This window comes from Lepidochelys kempii, chromosome 6, assembly GCF_965140285.1.
Source record: "Lepidochelys kempii isolate rLepKem1 chromosome 6, rLepKem1.hap1, whole genome shotgun sequence".
In the NCBI taxonomy this organism is placed as follows: Eukaryota; Metazoa; Chordata; order Testudines; family Cheloniidae; genus Lepidochelys; species Lepidochelys kempii.
In genome coordinates this window covers 105,561,270-105,584,654 of record NC_136385.1, presented here as the reverse complement: position 1 = coordinate 105,584,654, position 23,385 = coordinate 105,561,270, and the positions used below count along the sequence as shown (strand labels likewise).

The window sequence follows — 23,385 nt, the reverse complement described above, 5'->3', positions numbered from 1 at the left end:
TGACCCTTAGCTGACCTGTTAATCTTTACTAGAGGACACCTTGCTTTCACAATGCTTTTTAGCAGCATAAATAGCAAAGCAAAGTGCTGCACAAGCCTGGTGAACACCACAGGATCCTTGGAATCTGAGGTAAGTAATCATTTTACCATGGGGACTTCAAATGTGTATAACCAGTGTTGCATGCAGTTTATGTTATGCCATTTGATTCACATGGTGGTGCCTTTTGTGATGGCTGGTACAAAGAAATGTGTCTTAAGCAACCATTTCAGGGTGCAATAACCATGATGATATTTAAAATGCACGTAGCGCTTTACCTGATCAGAGCGCTGTAAAAGCACTAATTGACGAATTTTCACAGCAGTTGGGTAAGCAGTTATAGGGTGACAGTAATTTAACAGGGATTTAACACAAAAATGTCCCTTGTAGGCAGTGCTGATCTCTATGAGTGAAATCCTGATCACACTGAAGTCAGGGAAAAGCTGCCACTGATTTTAATGAGGGCAGAAATTAATCTCATGTCTTGGGGAGGGGGAAGTGCTCAAAGAATGGAGCATTCAGGAACTAGGAAATCTGCTCCTTTGTTTTTCCCTGCTTAGAAATTGCTATCTTATAACCAGAATGAAGGATGGGAAGCAGCACCATCTGGTGAATAAGATTATGCATTTGATGGAGGTGTATCTCCTTTGTGCCTTAGCATATTACTAGTACAGCAGTTTTCATCTTGTGTAGTTTGAGCTGGGAATTCTGGAGAACTTGTAAAGGATGCAGGACGTGTGCTCTACAATGCAGGACTTTTTAAGTAGCCAGTACCTAAACTATTCTACAGAAGATTGTATTCAGGGATGTCTGTTTCTGAATCACAGAGATAAAACCATCTCTAGCACAGGTAAGATAGTGGTATCCAGACAGGGAACAAGTTCCACCAGAGACATGGCATTTACCCCAGCCCTCCTCTCAGTTTGCTGGTGAGATTTTAATAAGGTGGCTCCAGCTAGTCCCAGGGTTTTCTCCAGCACGCCGCTGGGGAAGCAAGAGCTGCCATTCTCAGTTGTAAGATCAGCGTGACAGGACAAATGCTGATTTAGGTCAGTCAAACATGATTGCCAAGGTCCATTCAAAGCAAATTGCCCTAAGCACCGCCATCCTCTGAGTCTCAGCATGTTCTTGTGTCATTTGCCCGTTTCAACAGAAAGTTTTGCATGGCAAGAGCCACATCTCCTACAACCCCCAGCACTTTGTCGATGCTTAACACAGAACACGAGGGAAACTGAGGAAGAGAGGGGTGAAGTGATTTCTCTAAGGCTACACAGCAAGTCAGTGCAGACCTGGGACAAGAACTCAGGCACACCTGACTTTGAATCCTGTGTTTATATCCAGGCTAAACTAGACTGAGATCTACTGATGAAAAGCACTATAAAATAGTGAAATATTATTCTAATTTTGTGCAGGTTGCATTGTATTTGCATTTTAAGAAATTGTAAGGAATTGTCTTTGGTAACAGAAACCCAGAGTCATAAAGTATGTGTAGGATATTGTAGTTTGTGCTTTATAACAGATTCGGATTTAAACAGTGTCTCTTGCTAATTATAATTATCTGATCTCCTTGCAAATTGTGAAAGGCAAATACAGCAACCACATCAAATATGAAGTCCAAAGCAATGGCTCCCAGTCTTACTGGGGGTGGGGGTGAGGCGAAAATACTCAAAGCTTGCAGGGCAAAGCTTCTATTACAAAGACTATTTCATTGGATATTCCCTTAATCCATGGAGCTTTCAAATCATATTCCTGAATGCATTAAGTGGCTTGCTTCTCACACTGTATACGCCTTAAATAAAATCCCTTTTCAATCAATATATATCCTTGGAACTATCCTTCTTTTATGGGACAAAATGTCAGATTTTAAATGACTGCAGAGGTGTTAATTGCCGACTTTATCTTCAATGATCTCTTGCAACATGTGTTAACTCTTTATGCTTAATAATCTGTTGCACCTTGGATTTAGCTGTGACACTCTAATCACCTTTTGCAAACCTGAAGATGAGCTCTATGCAGCTCAAAAGCTTGTCTATTTTATCAACAGAATTTGGTCCAGTAAAAGATATTACCTCACCCATCTTGTGTCTCTCAGATTCTAAATTATTTTTTTTTCATTGAAATCAATAGCCATCTTTGCCCCCACCTCTGTTCTTGTCTCAGCTCAATGATAGACTAATAGAGAATCAGAGACAGTGTATCTTAGTGCAGAATTAGGCCCATAATATTGAAAAACTAAATTATAGTCCAAACAATTATATTTGAATTTCTCTTTCTACCCCTAAAGATCAGTCCAGGTTTCCAAACTGCAGGACTTTCGAAGGAATGCCAAACCCTACATTTTAAAATAATTGTAAAATTAAATGAGCATAAAAATTTAAATCTAGTATCTGAAAGTGTTTGAGAAGATCCCACTCATAACATAATCACTAATAGTTCAGGCAAAGCTTGCACCATTCATTGGCCTACAGGAACTAATGCCATAATACAAAATATATGCATGTCTGTTTAACTTGCCTGAAGTGTGTATTTGACCATGCTCATCAGCCATCTGCATAACTATTTCCAATAGGTGGCACTCGACAACATAAGAATAACTTCTCCCAAATGAGAAAACAGATTATAACTGGAAAAAGTTGTGTGGAGAATTTCAACAATTTTTTTTTAAGAAAAAAAGTTATTCTTCCCCAAACATTTTGTCTGAAAACCAACATATTTTATTCAAAAGCAGAAATATTTCTATTTGGAAAGGCTACCACTGTGCATTATGGGAGTTCTAGTTTGACGGCTTCACTCTCCCATTCTCCTCTATAGGCCAGATTCTCTGATCAGACTACATCTCCCATGATGCACCATGGTCTCCCCTCAAGGTGAGGGAAGGTGGTTGCATTATAAGAGTTCTTAGCCTTTGTACATCATGTGACATGTAGTCAGGCTGGGGAGCCAGGCCCATAAGAGAGAATGTGGATATGAGGAAACTGAATTGAACTCCATATTGATGGGATAAACAGTTTTTGGCAGAAAAAATATTGATTATTAGCTAAAATATTTTGTTTATTCAATGAAAAAAATTATTGGGGGAAAAGCAGGCATCTTTTGAAAATAAATTGTTTAATCTAAACCCATTTTCATGGAAATACAGTTTTGATGGAAAATTTTTGACCAGCCCTAAAACAGAAATAGCAGACTGACCTGGGTCTTCTGTTTAAGAGTATTCAAGAGTATTTCTAGCATAGTTAAGAACACACATTCTGCTGTTATACTTATCCAATGCTTTCACACAAGAGCCTGATTCTGCAAGGTACTAAATGTCCCATGTCATCCACTGAAATTAGTGACAGGTTTCAGAGTAGCAGCCATGTTAGTCTGTATCCGCAAAAAGAACAGGAGTACTTGTGGCACCTAGAGACTAACAAATGTATTAGAGCATTAGCTTTCATGAGCTACAGCTCACTTCATCAGATGCATAGAATGGAACATATAGTAAGATATATATATATATATATAAACATACAGATAAGTTGGAAGTTACCATACAAACTGTGAGAGGCTAATTAGTTAAGATGAGCTATTATCAGCAGGAGGAAAAAAACTTTTGTAGTGAATGTTATGATTCCTGATGTCAGATTTGTGTCCATTTATTCTTTTGCGTAGACACTGTCCGGTTTGGCCAATGTATATGGCAGAGGGGCATTGCTGACACATGATGGTATATATCACATTGGTAGATGTGCAGGTGAACAAAGCCCCTGGTGGCGTGGCTAATGTGATTAGGTCCTATGACAGTGTCACTTGAATAAATATGTGGACAGAGTTGGCATCAGGCTTTGTTGCAAGGATAGGTTCCTGGGTTAGTGTTTTTGCTGTGTGGTGTGTAGTTGCTGATGAGTATTTGCTTCAGGTTGGGGGGCTGTCTGTAACCAAGGACTGGTCTGTCTCCCAGGATCTGTGAGAGTGAGAGATCATTTTTCAGGATAGGTTGTAAATCTTTGATGACACACTGGAGAGGTTTTAGTTGGGGGCTGAAGATGTGCAGGGGCTCGTTCACGTGCACATCTACCAATATGATATATGCCATCATGTGCCAGCAATGCCCCTCTGCCATGTACATTGGCCAAACCGGACAGTCTCTATGCAAAAGAATAAATGGACACAAATCTGATATCAGGAATCATAACGTTCAAAAACCACAAAAAGAAAAGGAGGACTTGTGGCACCTTAGAGACTAACAGATTTATTTGAGCATAAGCTTTCGTGCATCTGATGAAGTGAGCTGTAGCTCATGGAAGCTTATGCTCAAATAAATTTATTAGTCTCTAAGGTGCCACAAGTCCTCCTTTTCTTTTTGCGAATACAGACTAAAATGGCTGCTACTCTGAAACCATTCAAAAACCTGTAGGAGAACACTTCAACCTCTCTGGCCACTCAGTAAAAGATTTAAAGGTGGCAATTTTGCAAGAGAAAAGCTTCAAAAACAGACTCCAATGAGAAACTGCTGAGCTTGAATTAATATGCAAACTAGATACCATTAACTTGGGTTTGAATAGAGACTGGGAGTGACTGGGTCATTACATATATTGAATCTATTTCCTTAAGTTAAGTATCTTCACACCATCTTGTCAACTGTCTAAATGGGCCATCTTGATTATCACTACAAAAGTATTTTTTCTCCTGCTAATAATAGCTCATCTTAACTAATTAGCCTCTCACAGTTTGTATGATAACTGCCAACTTATCTGTATGTATATATAATATATATATATATATATTACTATATGTTCCATTCTATGCATCCGATGGAGTGAGCTGTAGCTCACGAAAGCTTATGCTTTAATAAATTTGTTAGTCTCTAAGGTGCAACAAGTACTCATGTTCTTTTTACTGAAATCAATGGAATTGAGCACTTTGCACCATCAGGTCCTTAAAATTTATAATGAATGCTTGAAAAATGCCCTAATTTGTAATTCTTTGGGCCTCAGTTTTGTCATGCACTCCATTCAAACACAGGGCTCACTCCTCAAGAGAGTTCATTGCACAGTCAGGCCCCCACTTGCCTTGTCCTTTACAATTCTGATATAGACAGCCTGGGACTCTACTGTGTTACACCAGTTTCATTCTGGTATAATTTCACTGACTAGAATACAGCCACACTAGCCTGAAGCTAGAGTAACCAGTGTTGGCATCTTGCATGATTTTATTGTGAGTCTTGCAATAATTGGTATGTTTCTTAAAGTCCAAGCTCCTGGAGTCAGGTGAAGGTATGAGATTAATCTGTGTGCATGGGAGGCTAGGTTAGATATTAGGAAACACTTTTTAACTACAAGGATAGTTAACCTCTGGAACAGGCTTCCAAGGAAGGTTGTGGAATCCCCATCATTGCAGGTGTTTAAGAACAGGTTGGACAAACACCTATCAGCAATGGTCTAGATTTACTTGGTCCTTCCTCAGCTCAGGGGGCTGGACTTGATGACCTCTCAGGGTTCCTTCTGACCCTACATTTCTATGAATATGTGAGAATCTCAGATTTCAATTTTTTAAAAAAAGTAAATCTCTAGCCCAGAATCAGGCCCATATTATATTAGATTCTGACTATGAATTGAAAATTGAAATGCAACATGATTAACTCTATGAAAGTTAATCAGTCTGCCACAAAAACAACCAAGCCAAGAAAAAATACCTATTATAATTGTGTAGTACAAAACAAACTAATCAAAAATTTAAAACAATATGCACTAAAACAATACAGAAAACTGGAATTCATATAGAAATACAGCGGTAATTGAAACATCTTGTCTGAGCTACTAAAATGGCTTCTTGAACAGGGACATTCAAACTCAATATGTATCTCACATTCCAAGGAAATATGAATTGGCTAATAAATCTGCCCATGTAAAATTCCAACAATATTGTATGTTTAGTGTTAGGCACTAAAAGAGATGAGAACAAAGAATGGTGGTGGCTTTGATGTGAAATGAAATATTCATTGGTATCTATGATAACTAGATAAATTGTGACTAGAGCTGAATAAATAGTTCACAATGAATAATTTATCCAAATGTATCCACAGCGTAGGCTTGCAGAGAATCTGTGAGCAGATTAGGCTTAGCTCTGGTTCATGTGTTATGAGAGTTGATTTATTTTCAAATGGTTTTATTCATATTGTCTGGAGAGCATTTGTGCCAAATATTCAAATTAGGAGCTTTGTAAAACTAGTCAGATAAGTCATGAGGTATTGTTTCTGTGTCTTGACTGGTTGAGAACACAAGAATAGCCATCTTAAATAATATGTATGTGAATTTTAAACTTGGTTGCTATGAACACTTGCAGATGTTCTGCTTTTCTGCAATATTTGCAAACAGACGTCCGGTTTTTACAAATATTCACGCTTCTAAAACCCAAAGGATCAGATATTTGCAGAAAGACAATAAAAAGATACAAACACAAAGTGAAGCATATTCCTTTAAAAATTTGAGTGATTATTCACTGAAAATATTTTTGCAATATTTGCCCAGTCCTGGCTGAAATGTTTTTCTATTTGTGGAATGTAACATCATGGAAAGTGGATATTAATGGGGCAAAATAAACCTGCTCCCTGCAGTGAGAGAGCCAAGAGACAGCAGTGAGCAAATACCCTTGATAATACTCTTTGGAGTTGAGTCCCTGCTGGGATGCAAGGCCATTGTTGGTGCAGGGACCTTCAATTTACACCTTCCTGAGTGAACTTTAGTGAATGTGGCCTAGTATTTCTCAAACCAATTCACAACCCTCATGCCATTTGTTTGGTCCAGCTGCAGGTAAATTGATGTTTAGAAAGGAGTTCAGCTCTGATTCCAAACTCACTTGATGATGGGTTTATACAGTCATTAGTGGACAAAGTAATGTACTTCCTGCAACCAGAAGGAAAGAAGGCAAACAGAAATGGGTTGACTCCTATGGATCTGATCTTAAACCCATTGAAGTCAACAGAAAATAATGTCATTGTCTTCAATGAGCTTTGGATTATGTTCACCCGTGTTGTCCTGGGACATCTGCCCTTTGAGGTATGAAATACCAGGACATCTTTCTGCCCTCCCCCTCTCCCCCCATCCTACCACATACACCCTGGGTACTACCTGCCCATCCCACCCATGGGAGATGGCACAGCCTCCAGGAACTTCTGCTCCTGGGGTTGCCATGGCTACTGACCTCACCTAGCAGGGCACAGCCGCGGTCAACCCCACAGACAGTACCTGCATGGTGGTAGCTGTCCACTCCTGGACCCAAGCTCTTCCTGTTCTGCTTGCGGGTCCCAAGCCAACCCATCCCTGCAGTTCCCAGACACTCTGGAGCCAAAGCTACTCTGTGCAGGCACTGGTGCCCCCTGGCTCCCCCCCCCCCCCACATAGCCTCTAGGGCCTGAGGGAGCCTGCAGGGGTGTGACTGACAACAATGGGACTTTTCATGTCCTGAGAAGACTTATGGATTTCCTGGGACAGCTACCTAAAAAAAGGGATGACTCCAAGAAAACCAGGATAGCTGGCAACCCTAGTTATCATCTCTATGGTATGTTGGGAACTGAAATATTATTCTTAACCAAGAGAGCACCTGCTGAAGTTAAAGAGGCCTGTAAAAGGAAATTAACTTTCTAAAATGTCCCTGAGTGTGAAAAAAAAACACTTTTTGTAGTGTTGAAAAAAATGAACCCATTCCAGTGGGTTTACTGGTTTCTGAAGGAAAGAACATTATTTCACACTCTTTCTAGAAGAGGTTTTTCACTGAGGCATCTCACTGTTACAAAGAGTGTAAGAGTTTTGGGGTTTGCTATAAAAAGCCAGGCATCCTTCGTTGAAATGCAGCATCTTGGACACCTGACAATAATTAGGGTATTTAAAAGCAGGGATAGAGGAATCAGCTCAGAGGCAATAAGAACCAGTCCAGACATATCCCCTCAACTTGTATTCAGCTTTGGATAGCGATTCCTGCCTAACTCTTCCCCTTTTCTTGGCTCAGAAGATATCTGGATCTCCTAACCCAGTGGTCCTCCTGTTGTGAACAATCTTAGAGCCTTAGAGTCAAAAGCAATCTCCAGCATTGCAGTATTTTGGCTCACAAGAGTTGCCATACTTTAGACAGGCACATGTGTCCATACGAGTAAAGTAGCATCCACTGCATAGTCTCCCCTCTATGTCCTTTGGCCTAAATTAAATACACAGCACCTTCAATGAGCTACCCTTGCTTTTTCTGCAATAACACTGGGTAGTCATGGGGATGAGGGATGTGGAGCAGAGGAGGATCATGTAGGAGAATTGCAGGAAGGTTAAGCACACCATTAAGAACCGAGTTAGGCCACACAAAAATTTAATCACTGAAGAGATAATCACAGGATCACCTATTATATGGGGATGAGAGAGTAATTTTCACTACTAGGTTTATTTATTTATTTTCCACTTACTAACCAATTCATTTTTGCCACACACAGTAGTTCCACTGGAAGATGAAGCCCGTCCTCTATCTGTGTTTGTTACTTGCTGGGCTTCATGCTGTTGTCCATTGCAATCACAGGCCTGATCACCACAATGGACATGACCACCATAAAGATATAGCTCGTGAGGAACACCATGAGGAACATCAGCATGAAGGTGACTGCCTCAAACTAGCTCCCAGCAATGCTGATTTTGCATTTAGACTCTACAAGCAGATTACCTCAGAAGCCCCTAAGAAGAACATTTTCTTCTCTCCTGTTAGCATCTCCACTGCCTTTGCAATGCTGGCCCTAGGTGCTAAATCAGCCACTCTGACTCAGATTCTGGAAGGACTTGCCTTTAATCTGACAGAAGTTCAGGAAAAGGAGATACATCATGGTTTCCATGCTCTCATCCGCATTCTAAACCATCCTGATGGTGAGCTGCAACTCAATATGGGAAACGCCTTGTTCCTAAAAGAAAAACTGAAAACACTAGAGAAGTTTTTAGCTGATGTAAAAAACCTGTATGAAGCAGAAGCTTTTAGTATCAACTTCAAGAATACTGCAGAGGCTCAGAAACAGATCAATGATTATGTAGAGAAGAAAACACATGGGAAAATTGTTGAATTAGTCAAGGGTCTTGATCCGGAGACTTCAATGATTTTGGTTAGCTATATCTTCTTTAAAGGTAAGTAGATATATACAGACAGATCTCTGTTTAATATGTTTTAGATGGCTGAGTATGATCAGTCTTAGAATCTAAGACAAGAAAACTACAGTTCTTTTTTTTACAATCTATAGGGAACTGTACAGATTGTTAATCTTGTAAACTGACCTATCTTGACAGTTATCAAGTCATTCCATTATGATTTCAAATAAGTGTGGTTGATGTAGAAAGAAATGGGTGGAAAACCAAACGCCCACATCCCTGTTCACCTAGCTGTGAAAAGTGGCTGCAGGTTCACTCCGCTATCAGAGGGAACATAAACCCCACCCTGTAGCACAAGGCACACAGAAAACTTGCATCATCATTGAATTTTGGGGCAAAGGGAGGCCCATATGATTCCCCCACAGGTGCATCATTCATCTGGAACTAGAGTGTTCTTTAGAGAGAGTTAGTAATAAGTACAATGTTGCACCACTCACCTCCTCCCATTTTTGCTTGTAAGCATTAAGGGATGAGCCAACTACCTGATCCTTCTTATCTGTCTCTTTCAAAGGTTGGCCAATCTACTGCAGACAAATATTCAAGGGTGGTCAATCTAGTGCAGACAAATATTTTTCAGACATGCTTCATGCCTTGTCAGCATTAACATTGATGCTGCTACTATATGGTATTGTACAATGGAACTAGTCAGTGTAAGCAGAGTAAAGTGAGTTTTAATGCCCATTATGGGCCTGATCCAAAGCCCACTGAAGTCAATAGGAGTCTTTCCATTGAAGTCAATGAGTTTTGGATCAGGTCCTCTGACCACAACACAGCTAAAGTGGGCTTCAAATGTAAAGTGTTGCATTTACCTTGCAGTGAAACTACGTGTGCTCTCCACAACAGAATGTGAGCCTGTGCTATCTGAATTCAAGTGGGTTCAAAAGAAAGTAAACCAGGTCCCAAGTCTAGGGAAAAAATGAGCAAGTTAAAACACAATTGGTTTTCCTGACAGGACATAATTTGGCCCCAATTATTCATAAACCCACGCAAATAGAGTAATTTTTCGTTCCTCAAAACTACAGGTTTAAAAACATTTAACCGGTCATTCAAAGTTATACGTCTGGGCAATACAGAGATGCCCCTGCATTATTCTAATAAAGGAATAACAATAGTCTTGTGATTAGCACACAGGATTAGGAGTCCGAGTCCAGTTCCCATGGTTTTTAACCTCTCTGTGCCTCCCTGTCTATGAAATAGGGATGTTAATACTTCCCTATCTCAGTGGGGAATTGTTAGGGCTCTACCAAATTCACAACTATGAAAAATGCAGCACGGACCATGAAATCAGGTCTCCCCCCGTGAAATCGGGTCTTTTCTGTGCTTTTACCCGCTGCTATACAGATTTCACGGGGAGACCAGAGTTTCTCAAATTGGGGGTCCTGACCTAAAAAGAAGTTGCAGGGAGGTCGCTAGATTATTTTTGTGGGGTCATGGTATTGCCACCCTTCCTTCTGCACTGCTGCCTTCAGAGCTGGGCAGCCAGAGAGCGGCGGCTGTTGGCTGGGCACCAAGCTCTGAAGGCAGCACCCCACCAGCAGCAGCACAGGAGTAAGGGTGGCAATACCGTCCCACGCCACCCTTCCTTCTGCGCTGCTGCCTTCAGAGCTGGGCCCTCAGTCAGCAGCTGCCGCCCTCTGACCGCCCAGCTCTGCAGGCAGCAGCACAGAAGGAAGGGCGGCAATACCATACCTTGCCATCCTTACTCCTGCGCTGCTGCTGGCAACGGCTCTGCCTTCAGAGCTGGGCAGTTGGAGTACCACAAGCAGCAACGCAGAAGCAAGGGTAGCAGTACTGCAACCCTCCCTACAATAACCTTGCAATCCCCACACACACACGCAACTCCTTTTTGGGTCAGGACCTCTACCATTACAACACCATGAAATCTCAGATTTAAATAGTTGAAATCATGAAATTTACAATTTTTTAAAATCCCATGACTGAAATTGACCAAAATGGACTGTGAATTTGGTAAGGCTCTAGGCATTGTAAGGCTTATTGTAATTCTTTAATAAAAAGAAAAGGAGTACTTGTGGCACCTTAGAGACTAACCAATTTATTTGAGCATAAGCTTTCGTGAGCTACAGCTCACTTCATCGGATGCATGCCGTGGAAACTGCAGCAGACTTTATTTATACACAGAGAATATGAAAAAATACCTCCTCCCACCCCACTGTCCTGCTGGTAATAGCTTATCTAAAGTGATCATCAGGTGGGCCATTTCCAGCACAAATCCAGGTTTTCTCACCCTCTACCCCCCCACACAAATTCACTCTCCTGCTGGTGATAGCCCATCCAAAGTGACAACTCTTTACACAATGTGCATGATAATCAAGGTGGGCCATTTCCTGCACAAATCCAGGTTCTCTCACCCCCTCACCCCCCTCCCAAAAACCACACACACAAACTCACTATCCTGCTGGTAATAGCTCATCCAAAGTGACCATTCTCCCTACAATGTGCATAATTAAGGTGGGCCATTTCCAGCACAAATCCAGGTTTTCTCACATCTCCCCCACCCCCATACACACACAAACTCACTCTCCTGCTGGTAATAGCTCATCCAAACTGACCACTCTCCAAGTTTAAATCCAAGTTAAACCAGAACATTGGGGGGGGGGTGTAGGAAAAAACAAGAGGAAATAGGCTACCTTGCATAATGACTTAGCCACTCCCAGTCTCTATTTAAGCCTAAATTAATAGTATCCAATTTGCAAATGAATTCCAGCGAGACTCCAGTGAGAAACTGCTGAATTGGAATTCATTTGCAAATTGGATACTATTAATTTAGGCTTAAATAGAGACTGGGAGTGGCTAAGTCATTATGCAAGGTAGCCTATTTCCTCTTGTTTTTTCCTACACCCCCCCACCCCAGATGTTCTGGTTTAACTTGGATTTAAACTTGGAGAGTGGTCAGTTTGGATGAGCTATTACCAGCAGGAGAGTGAGTCTGTGTGTGTATGGGGGGGGGGGGGGATGTGAGAAAACTTGGATTTGTGCTGGAAATGACCCACCTTAATTATGCACATTGTAGGGAGAATGGTCACTTTGGATGAGCTATTACCAGCAGGATAATGAGTTTGTGTGTGTGGTTTTTGGGAGGGGGGTGAGGGGGTGAGAGAACCTGGATTTGTGCAGGAAATGGCCCACCTTGATTATCATGCACATTGTGTAAAGAGTTGTCACTTTGGATGGGCTATCACCAGCAGGAGAGTGAATTTGTGTGGGGGGGTGGAGGGTGAGAAAACCTGGATTTGTGCTGGAAATGGCCCACCTGATGATCACTTTAGATAAGCTATTACCAGCAGGACAGTGGGGTGGGAGGAGGTATTTTTTCATATTCTCTGTGTATAAATAAAGTCTGCTGCAGTTTCCACGGCATGCGTCCGATGAAGTGAGCTGTAGCTCACGAAAGCTCATGCTCAAATAAATTGGTTAGTCTCTAAGGTGCCACAAGTACTCCTTTTCTTTTTGCGAATACAGACTAACATGGCTGTTACTCTGAAACCTGTAATTCTTTAATGTTTCTGGGGTGTTGCACTATGATTAGGCATTTCTGTGGCCTACAAATAAATACATGTTGCAAAACCAATAATCCCTTATAAATAAAAATTAGCTTTTGAATTACATACACACATAACCTTACATGGTTCACCTGGACTGTATGTGTAATTCCTCTTTTCCAGAATATTCAACCGCATTCTCTTTCCTTCTGTTAGGCAAGTGGGAAAAACCTTTTATGCCAGAGGACACTAAAGAAAGAGACTTCTTTGTGGATGAGGAAACAATTGTTAAAGTTCCTATGATGCGCAGAATGGGCATGTTTGTCCACCACTTCGATGTGGAGCTGTCTTGCACAGTGGTCCAACTTTATTACAATGGAAGTGCTACAGCATATTTTATTCTGCCTAATAAAGGAAAAATTAAGCAGGTAGAAGATGCTCTGCGGAAAGAAACTGTGTCCAGATGGGCAACCTCACTCCATCGAAGGTAATCTTTTGGCAATCAGGTACCATTTCAAAGTATTATGGAGTCGCCAATTCAAGTATGGGGGCCTGGCACGTCTGAAGTGCTGATGTACTTTGAAAAGTGAAACTGTGAAAATGACACTGTGGGGTTTATATCTCTCAGTGACTCCTAATCAGACCTGCTCAGTTTAACAATTTTTTCTCCTAATTGCCAACCCTGCAAACTCACCCTTTGCTTTTAGAGTCAAGTTGGGTTCTTTTTTCGCTCAGGCATTCCCATCAATAAAGATCTTGCAATTGGAATGTATTTAATCATTCTGCCAGTGGTGCATGGGCTGGAATAGAATTCAGCTTTCTTTCTTAGAACTGCATCGGTTCTGCAGGGCTGTCAGGAATAAAAAGTAGTAAAAGTGTGTTTGAGTCACTAATGTAATCAGTTTGCTTGATCAAGAAGATGCAATTTCCACAATCATTTTTCAGGATAGAATTGCATTTTGAAATATCTTGACAAATTGCCAGTGGTATTAACACCTTTCATAAACCAGAATCACAACTAACAGAGAATTCAATCACATGGTTGTAGACCGCAAGAACCTTATTCTCTGAAACAAGTGAAGAAAATTATGACTTAAACTCTTTCACCTAGAAGACAAAGGGAAATGACAGGCTCAAAATGTATTACTTATTCATTTTCTAAATCCGAAGAATACTAGAAAAACTTGCTTTTGACCTGTATATACATTACAAGGATCATTGAATTCCATGATCAACAGGATTTATGGTTATTTGTGGATTTCCTGATTTTCTAGGATTTTATTTTTCAAGCTATAATGTTCTGATGAAGTTCTACTGGCTCCCACTGCTGGAATCAACACCAGCTACAACTTTCCACTGCTGCAACTTGCTGGCAAGAGAAGAGATGCTAGAACCGTTAGAGAAGTTGCATTAGTCAAGTCAGCCTACTTCTGAGTTCCCCATTGATTCACTGTTAATAATCAAGATAAGCCTATTTGCACCCAGGGTTCTCACTACATCTGCCTGAACTCTCTTTTAACAAAGTCTTGTGTTTGCTAAAATAGCTGCAGTTTTGTGAAGCATTTGGTGCCACATCGAATAAAATCATACTAGATAAATTAGTTCACATTGGTTTGAATATGGGCATGGGTTGAAGGAGTGTAATCAAAATGTGCTGATAAAGAGCAATATGGGCCTGATCCAAAGCCTACTGAAGTTAATTGGAATCTCTCAATATGTGTCAGTGGGCTTTGGATCAGGTCCAAAGTCAAGCTGGGCCAGGAGTCCATTGAGGCAGAGATCAGTGTTAGTCCTGGTCATATTTAACAAGTAGGTTAACAATCTGGAAGAGGATGGACAAAACACACTAATTTGGTTTGCTTGTGCTAATTAGCTAGATGATACTAAAGGGGGAGGTGTTGCAGAAGTTACTGAGGATACTGAAATATAAAGCGTCACAGTGGAGTTAGAGATATCGGGCAGTAAATTGGATAGCAGCTGGCAATGTGATACTCACAAAAAAAAGTTCATGCAATTCTCAGCAGCATATTCTGGAGCATCCTGGGCTAAATTCATCATTGGTGTAAGTCCACTGAAGAGCAACAAAAAATATGAGAGACCACTTGAACTAAATGGCCAATTTTAGACCTGGTGTAATATCACCAAAGCCAGAGGTGTTACATCAGAGATGAGTTCGACCCATTATCTGCATCACCATTTGAAAGCTCTGGAAAGCAGAGGGACAGTTAGTACTGTACACAAAGGAGTGTGCCTACTCCCTGGGGTTTTCTTGTAACAGTCACAGAAGCTAAATAGGTCAGAGTACAGTGTATGAGCTAAGTGAAATATTTTAGCATCTTGTTGTATTTCTTCTTTTGACAGCTCTGCAATCCTGTACATTCCAAAATTTTCAATCTCTGCTACCTATGATTTAAAGGACCATCTCACCAAAATGGGCATTACTGATGTGTTCACCAAACAAGCTGATCTGTCTGGAATCACTGGGGAGCCTGAGTTGCAGGTTTCAAGAGTAAGTTTGCAAATGTGGGGGTTCTCTTTTCCTTTTGAAAATGCCATGTTAAAATGTACCTTGCTTAGCAGAGCGTCTGATTGTCAGTCACAATGGGACAGATCCATCCCTGGCTTAACTCTGCTCAGATCCGGGGGTTTACACCAGGGATGAATTTGGCCGAATGTCAACCTGGATTTCAGCTTAGCCCATTGCACTCTAAGGTGCATCTTCTGCAATAGCCCTTTAACCCTTTTTGAACCAGTACTGAGCAACTGGATGTTCCAGAGCATATCAGGGTAGGTTCCCCTCCAGAAGAATGAGATGGTGAGCAGGCAGCCTGATTCTCAACAGAAGCTGCCAAAGGTACTTGGAAGATGCTGCCCAGCCTCCTGCCCCAGGAAAGCAGGACTGGATTGCAGGCTGGCCACCCCAGTGAGTCTGGAGGAGGTGCAGGCAGTGGATAGGAAACTAAAGGGTATCCCATTCCTCACAAGATGGCAACTCAAGGTGGGGATATCATGAAGGGGTGGGTCGTAGAGGAGGAAGAGAAGATCTCAGGGTTAAGGGAAACACTTCAGATAAGCATCTATGTTTTTGGACTGATTTCTGGAATTTAACTGGATGTCATTTATATTAGCTGTTTAGATGCGTTTGCCCAAATACTTTCAGTCATTTCCTTTCCCCCAGGCATAAAGAGACTAATGAAAGCAATTTAGATGCTTCTCCCATATTTATTGGTCTTAGAGGACACAAGAGGTACTTATGCCTTGTGCTGGTCCTCTGCACACAGGTGAATTTCAGCCATAATCCCTCAGAAACCAGTTCTCCATCCCTTCAGAGATCTTGGAGATCTGCAATTGAGACTATTTTTTGTAGACTGAAAGAAAAATCTCCTTCATAGAGGGGAGGGTCAAACAGATCCATCATGTCCAGTTTTGGGCACCACACTCCACACAAGAAACATGTGGACAAACTGGAGTCCAGAGGAGAACAACAACAATGAAAAGAAGCATAGAAAACCTGAGGAAAGGTTGAAAGTATTGGACATGTTTAGTCTCGAGAAGATGGCGGGGGACATGATGATAGTCTTCAAATATGTAAAAATGTGTTATAACTATAAGGAGGTATAGACTTATAACCAAAAAATTTTCGTTGATCAATTGTTTTTCATGTCTACCGAGGGTAGACCAAGAAGTAATCAGCTTAGTTTGCAGCAAGGGAGATTTAGGTTAGATATTAGGAAAAACTTTCTAACTATAAAGACGGTTAAGCACTGGAACAGGTTACCTAGGAAGGTTGAGGAATACCCATCATTGGTGTCTTTTAAGAACATGTTGGTGAACATATATCAGGCATGCTCTAGGTATGCTTAATCCTGCCTCAGCACAGGGGGTGAACTAGACGACCTCTTGAGGTCTCTTCCAGCCCTGAATTTCTATGATCTGATGATCTTGTTTCTCAGATATGCAACAATTGCTAGAATAAGAAAATGTCCTCTCTTTCTGTAGTGTCCATTCAGTCCTGTCCATCTGCCCACTCTTCCCCAGGAGACTTTCTAAACAGCTCTAAAAGCCATCAGGTTCATCTTTACTTACAAGCTACTGTTCTCTGCTCAGAATGGCAATATGTGCTTTATCTCCCACAGGTTGTCCATAAGGCCGTGCTGAACATCGATGAGAGAGGCACAGAGGCGGCAGCAGCCACTGCCATTGAAATAATGCCAATGTCTTTTCCTCACATCATTGAATTCAACTCTCCCTTCCTGGTGCTGATTTTTGATAGAGCTACCAACAGCACACTCTTCATTGGAAAGATAAATAACCCTGCTGAGCCTTAAGTGTTATCAATTCAGATGGCTATTCCTAAATAAAGAAGCTTTGCCACCTGAATTAACTGGTTAGAAGTATACTTGCTTCCTTAGTGAATACTTTCGCACAACATCAGAACCAGTAGCAACTAGTGCTGAAAAAGATAAATTGGGCTTATGCAGCATCGTTATCTGATGTGGGCAGAAAAAGTATTTTTTTAATTAGGACAGCAAACAAAAAACATTTCTGACAGCTGAGAATGAAGAGACTTTAGTAAGATTTCCAGATTCTCCAGCACACAGTCATAGTGATTTGCATCACAATAGAAACTTCTTGTTTAATTTCTGGCTGTCAGCTAATGTTCTTTGGATGAAATGATGAACAATTTTGCTAACAGAGGAGAAGTGGTGTCATTCTGTCATAGCTGGAGACATAGCACTGTTCTGGGAAGTAAAGAGAGCTGGAGGTTGGGAAAGGAAGGAGAGAAGAAAAGGGGAGTAGGAGGCTAGCCTTTTACTAGGGTCACCATTGGGGATTGGCAAACCTTTTTTAAAAGTACATAAGAAACTTTTCCCTCCCACCTCAAGCCTTTGCCCATTAGTAGAACTGAGTGGGTACCAAATCTTCCTTTAGGGTCTGAAATGAGCGTGCAGCTCCACGTGGAACTGGAAGTGCTAATACTACACCATGAAAAAGGTTGTTCCCACAAGATGTAAATTCAGCAAGCCTGGATAGTTTGGGTGTGTATTTGAACTTCAGCTCTGTTAAGGGTGCACCCATCTCATGAGTCAGTGCAGGGGTGAAGGGTTAATGTCTAGCTATTCCACCTGGAAGCAGGCGGGGCACACCCTGACTGTTTCCTAGGAGCAATGCACACATTGCTCTATCCAAGGACAAGGGCTAGATATGAACCCTGAGAACTTGATTGTTTGGACAGCAACTGTGGGAGGTTTCTTTAGCCTGGGCTCAAGGCCTGAGAACCAGGATTGTAGTAGATAGAGGATGGTAACTAAGCATATGAATCAACGTCATACATTCCTTTGTGTAGCAGTGTGTAATGCTTAGGGGGAGAAATATAATAAAAGGAGAAGGTGGAAGGCAGGGGGGGCAGAACAGCACATCTCCGCTGACCAGCCTGCTTGCTTGCATAAAGCTGTGTTCTGTCTCATCACTGAACCGCAACACAGGGGTATAGCTGGTTGAGCGTGGAGTATGTTCCCAACAGGAAAGCTAACTGAGAAACAGCTGTTAAATGTCACTTTTCCAGGTTGACACTATTTCTCTTAACTATAGGTGTGTAACCTACAGATAGACAAAAAATATGAACCTCCCTAACTAGGATTCTTGCCAGCAACACCTACAATTAATGCACATATGCTATGCAGTCTTGTTGTCTCTTTCTCGCACTCACACCCATCTGTTTGAATGGCACCCTGGCTAGGATCATTTGCTTTAGGGCATACACAGCAACCATTTGTAAAGCAGCCCACATGATGCCGCAAGCACCATATCTTTTTGAAAGAAACCTCTACTGCGTAGCACTGATATCACCAGTCTCTTCCTGTTTCATCTCAGCTATTGATATTTCATTGCTAAAAACCTGGCCACAAAAAAAGACAACAGACAGAGACACAGGATTTATTTGTTCACTTACACAGGTGCACCTCAGTTGGGCCAGATCTTCAGCCAGGTAGTTCAGCAGAGCCCAATAGCCTTCAATGGAGCTATATCAATTTGCACCAGCTGAGAATCTGGCTCAGTGGATTTCAATGGAGTGACTTTTTGTTTTCTCCAGGGCACGTGAGAAGAAAATCAGGCCCAAAGCTCTCTTCCATCCACAATATCACAGCTCTCTAATAATTTTAAGCCCAATTCAAGGGTGGGATCCAGAACTTCTGGAGCATTTAATGGGTTTTCTTGCTTGCTCCATGAGAATGAATCTAGATTTCTATATGGATGGGAACAGATGATTGTTGTAAAAGAACAGTAAGGAAAAAATATATATAAACATCCTAGCAAACCCTATCTGTATGCATGTAATAAGTGGGGGCAGGGGGCTGAGGTGTGTGAGGAACCGTCCATGAGGGGAATAGGCCCTTGTGAGTAGGGCTTGGGATGTATAAACTTTCAGTTTTCTTTATCTTATATGGGATTTACATGAACAAGGCCAAAAGCAGCTTTCTGTCTCTAGGTTAAAAGTTACTTTTAGTAAAATGTGACCCTTCACCTAGTTAATCCATAATGAGTTAGTTCTCAGCTCCTGGTTGGGAGAGGGATGAAGTGATGGTTGCAGGGAAGATGTGACTTCTTATTTTAGAAATGCTGCGAGGATGTATGGGAATGGAAATGTGTCAGATGTGCAAGTGTGGATGAGGTATAATGAGTGTTCATTGGGCTATTAAGTATAGCCATGAACGTGTCAAGGCCTAACAGACTTGGTGCTATCTGCACCTTCCAACTGTTATCTCAAAGAAAGGGCTGAGACCGCTTCCATGGGATTATCTCCTTTTGATCCCACTCTTTTTATATGTTTTGGGGCACACATCGCTTGCAGTGATGGCTATCGTAAAAACCTTCAGGTCAAGGAGGACTTTTCAAACTGACGTAGGGTCAAGCTTACCCAACCTCAATCAGGACTGGATCATGTTGTTGGGATCCAAGACACATGATGCCCCGATTTGCTCAAAAGACCTCCACTTGGTCTTCTTTCTAAATTAACCCCTTTGTGCCTCACAAAGGTTTCAAAGGCGTTGGAAGGAGAGGCTAATTTGTGGCTTCCAAACTGTGACACCAGAGAACAAAATGAAAAAGGGGGAATGCCACCACATCAGTCAATTTCCTGCCAATGTCAAGATCACAGAGTCCTGAGAATGAGGTTGCCAGACTTGCTTTATCAGGCAACAGCTCCTGGAAGAGGCGCCGACTTCCCGAAGGATGCCTAATCCCCACTCTGCTGCAATCCCCGCCCCCACTCCATCCCTTTCCCCAGAACTCCCACCCTGTCCTGCCTCTTCCCACCCCTGCTCCGCCTCTTCCCACCCCATTCTGCCCCCTCCTCCTGCCTCTTCCTGCCCCCACTCCTCCCCCTCCTTCCCAGTGCCTCTTGAAGGTAGCTGAACAGCTGATCGCAGCAGGGAGGAGGCACTGGGAGGGAGGGGGAGGAGCTGATTGGCAGGCCTGCTGGCGGGCGGGAGGGTTGCGGGGCAGGAGTTGATCTGTGGGGCTGACAGTGGGTACTGAGCACCCACTATTTTTTTCTGTGGGTGCTCCAGCCCCAGAGCACCCATGGAGTCACCAACTATAGCTCCTGGTTTATTGACAGCTCACTGTTACTTTCCATTGCATTCTTCATGAGAGCCAGAGTGGAAGTGCACACAGGCACCACGCTTAGCAGAAAAGAGCAATAGATCTCTCTCTTGCTGCCTATGTCCATACTGTGCTGCATAAACTCTCTCTCTCTCTTTTCTTTGTTCCCCACCCTTTACTCCTTCTCTCCCATCATCTCTCGCTGCGGCTTCACAGATCAGACTTCTTCATTACATTTGTTCTTTGCATTTCCTCTCTGCACCAGTTCTTTTCACAGCCTCCCACTCTCACTCCCGCATTATAACACTTCTTTCCTCCCACCCGTAAGAAGCCATTTGTGCAGAAGGTGGATGCTCTTCGCTTTGCTGCTGCACAGCCTACATTAGTCATCACACTTGTACACATACACGTACACACACACAAGCGTGCTTGGTCTCAGGCTACAAGGAATCAGACACACACTCTTTTCTTCCCTGCCACAGCATGATTACCCACAGCTGGGAAATGGAAATGTCATCTAGGCCTGAAGTCCTACATCTCCTCCCAATTGTTTCAATACAGTAGCAATGGCCAACTGATTTGCAATAACAAAAGGCACATTTCCTATACCTGTAGTATTGTAGGGGTAGCTAGGGCCATTAGATTCAGCTGAGAGAAGGGGGCAGTGAATAGCTGCACCAGCCAAGGAGTAAGTGCAGGGTGGAATTTTTTCTCAGACAGGCACAATTTCTGCCCTGCTCATCCTTTGTTTCAGGGACAGGAGTAAGTTACTTGCCCCTTTTTGGGGTGCAGTTTGGTCTCCACAAGCTAAGCTAGGCAGTGAGTCGGGGCAGAGCCAAGCCTCCTTCCACTCCCCATCCATTCACAGGGAAGAGTATCAAGTGATCGATCCCTGCTCTCACCTCTGGAGCCCGTCACAATCTGAGGAGCCCTTGCTCAGCCCAGCAGGGAGGTGTGGACGGGCAGCAACTTACTCTCCTCCATGCCCAGGGAAGACCCAGGGACTTTGTGCTTTCCTGCTCTGTATTTAGGAGGTCAAAACTTTTTGCACATTACAGTAAGTGGTGTTTTACAAAGAGAACGTGTTTGTACTGGAGAGGAAGGCATCTTCATCATAGCACTGAGCGCTTTAGGCAGCGATAAGAAGAGGCAGTGAGGCCTTGTGGATAGAGCACCGGACTGGGACTCAGCAGACCTGGCTTCTGTTCCTGGCTCTGCAATTGGCTTGCTGGGTAACCTTGTGCAAGTCACAGCCCCTCTCTGTGCCTCAGTTTATTGTAAAATGGGGATGATACTGATCTGCTTCATAAAGCTCTTTGAGATGTACTATTTATTATTGTTACAGAAAACAGAATGTGCCTCTTACAGAGACTAAAGGGGGCGCCTGGTAGGAATGGTAATATGGTCAGGAACACTCTTTCTTGTAGTCAAATATTTCTAATCATTGCCGCAGCCATAAATGTTCAGGGATGTTTAGCCTGGCTCCCTTATGTGAGCCGGTTTGGAGAAAAGAAAAACCTACCTGGAGAAGTGCCGTAATGCCAAAGAAAAAGAATAGCAACGAGAGAGAAGTTAAGCTGCAAGTAAGCAACAGAATCTTTATTGGCTTGATTTAGCTCTAGAGGGAGGGTATGAAGAAGGCTGCATCCAATCCAGCAGCTGACTGAGGCCTGGTCTACATCTAAAACTTAGATCGACTTAACTCTGTTGCTCAGGAGTGTAAAAGTCCACACCCCTGAGGGACCAAAGTCATAGTAATAGTTAAGCCAACCTAATCCCCAGTATAGACACTGCTAGGTCGACAGAAGAATTCCTCCGTTGGCCAACCTACTGCCTCTCAAGACGGTGGATGAACTACAGTGAGGAAAAATCGCTTCTGTTGCGGTAGCAACTGTACACTCCAGTGGCACAGCGGCAGCTGTCCTGTAGGCACAGCCTGAGGGCTTGTCTACGCTTGACATGCTATGGCGGCAGTACTGTGTGTAGCGTGTCAGTGTAGACACTACCTGTGCCGACGGGAGTGGTTTTCCTGTCAGTGTTGGCAATCCACCTCGCTGAGAGGCAGTAGCTAGGTCAGCTGAAGAAATCTTCCCTCAACTCGTACTGTCTACACCAGGGTTAGGTTGGCTGAACTATGTTGCTCAGGCTGTGGATTTTTCACACCGCTGAGCTATGTAGCTGGGTCAACCTAATGTTTTAGCGCAGACCAGGGGTCAAAGTAAGTCTAGGGACTTACCGGTACGGGGCTGGGCTGGGGCTGGCTCTGGCCCCCGGAAGGAGCAGGGCCTCGGGCGGAAGGGGCAGGGCTGGGGGGGTCAGAGCCAGCCCCGGCCCACCCTGTACCGGCGAGTGCCTCCTTCCCCCTCCCCGGGGTAACAGCCGCAGCCGGGGGTTCTGGCAGCGGTTTAAAGGGCCCTGGGCGGTAGCGGCGGCCGGAGCCCTGGGCCCTTTAAATCGTCCCCGGAGCCCCGCCACCGCTTCCCCAGGGCTCCGGCAGCAGGGCTCCAGGGACGGGGCTCCGGCTGCCACTACCGCCCCAGGCCCTTTAAATCGTCCCCGGAGCCTGCCGGAGCCCTGGGGAAGCGGCGGTGGGGCTCCGGGGTTGATTTAAAGGGCCCAGGGTTTGGCCGCCGCTACCCCAGGGCTCCAGCAGCAGTGCTCTGGCAGCAATTTAAAGGGCCGGGGGCTCCAGCCGCTGCTGGGAGCCGCAGGCCCTTTAAATTTCGCCTGGGGAAGCCGATCCACCCCCGGTATGGCGCATGGGCTCTTGCCGGAACGCCGTACTGGGGCGTACCGGCTTACTTTCACCTCTGGTGCAGACCAGCCTGAGTGAAGTGAGGTCTCACACTTAACTTGAGGACATTTCTCTGTTTGTCTATCAACCACCTATGTAATAGTCCACAGATCAAAGAATCAGTGGATGGCAGCCATTAACGCAGGGGTCCCCAACGCGGTGCCCGCAGGCACAATGGCGCCCGCCGGGGCAGTTGTGTGCACCCGCAGGACACTGCGCTGCCGAAATGCCGCCGCACCGGAGAACTGCCCGCCGAAATGCCTCCAAAAAGCGTTCCCACTTCTTGGCGACATTTCGGAGG

General features: G+C 43.4%; 1 protein-coding gene across 1 annotated transcript; it reads left to right on the top strand.

Moving 5' to 3' along the window:
* The first annotated feature begins 8,506 nt into the window (after positions 1–8,506).
* LOC140913341 (alpha-1-antitrypsin) lies at positions 8,507–17,013 on the top strand. The gene is made up of 4 exons (XM_073349560.1): positions 8,507–9,164; positions 12,902–13,172; positions 15,047–15,194; positions 16,822–17,013. Exons 1-4 carry the CDS (start codon positions 8,507–8,509, stop codon positions 17,011–17,013), a joined length of 1,269 nt encoding a protein of 422 aa, XP_073205661.1.
* The last annotated feature ends 6,372 nt before the right edge of the window (positions 17,014–23,385 follow it).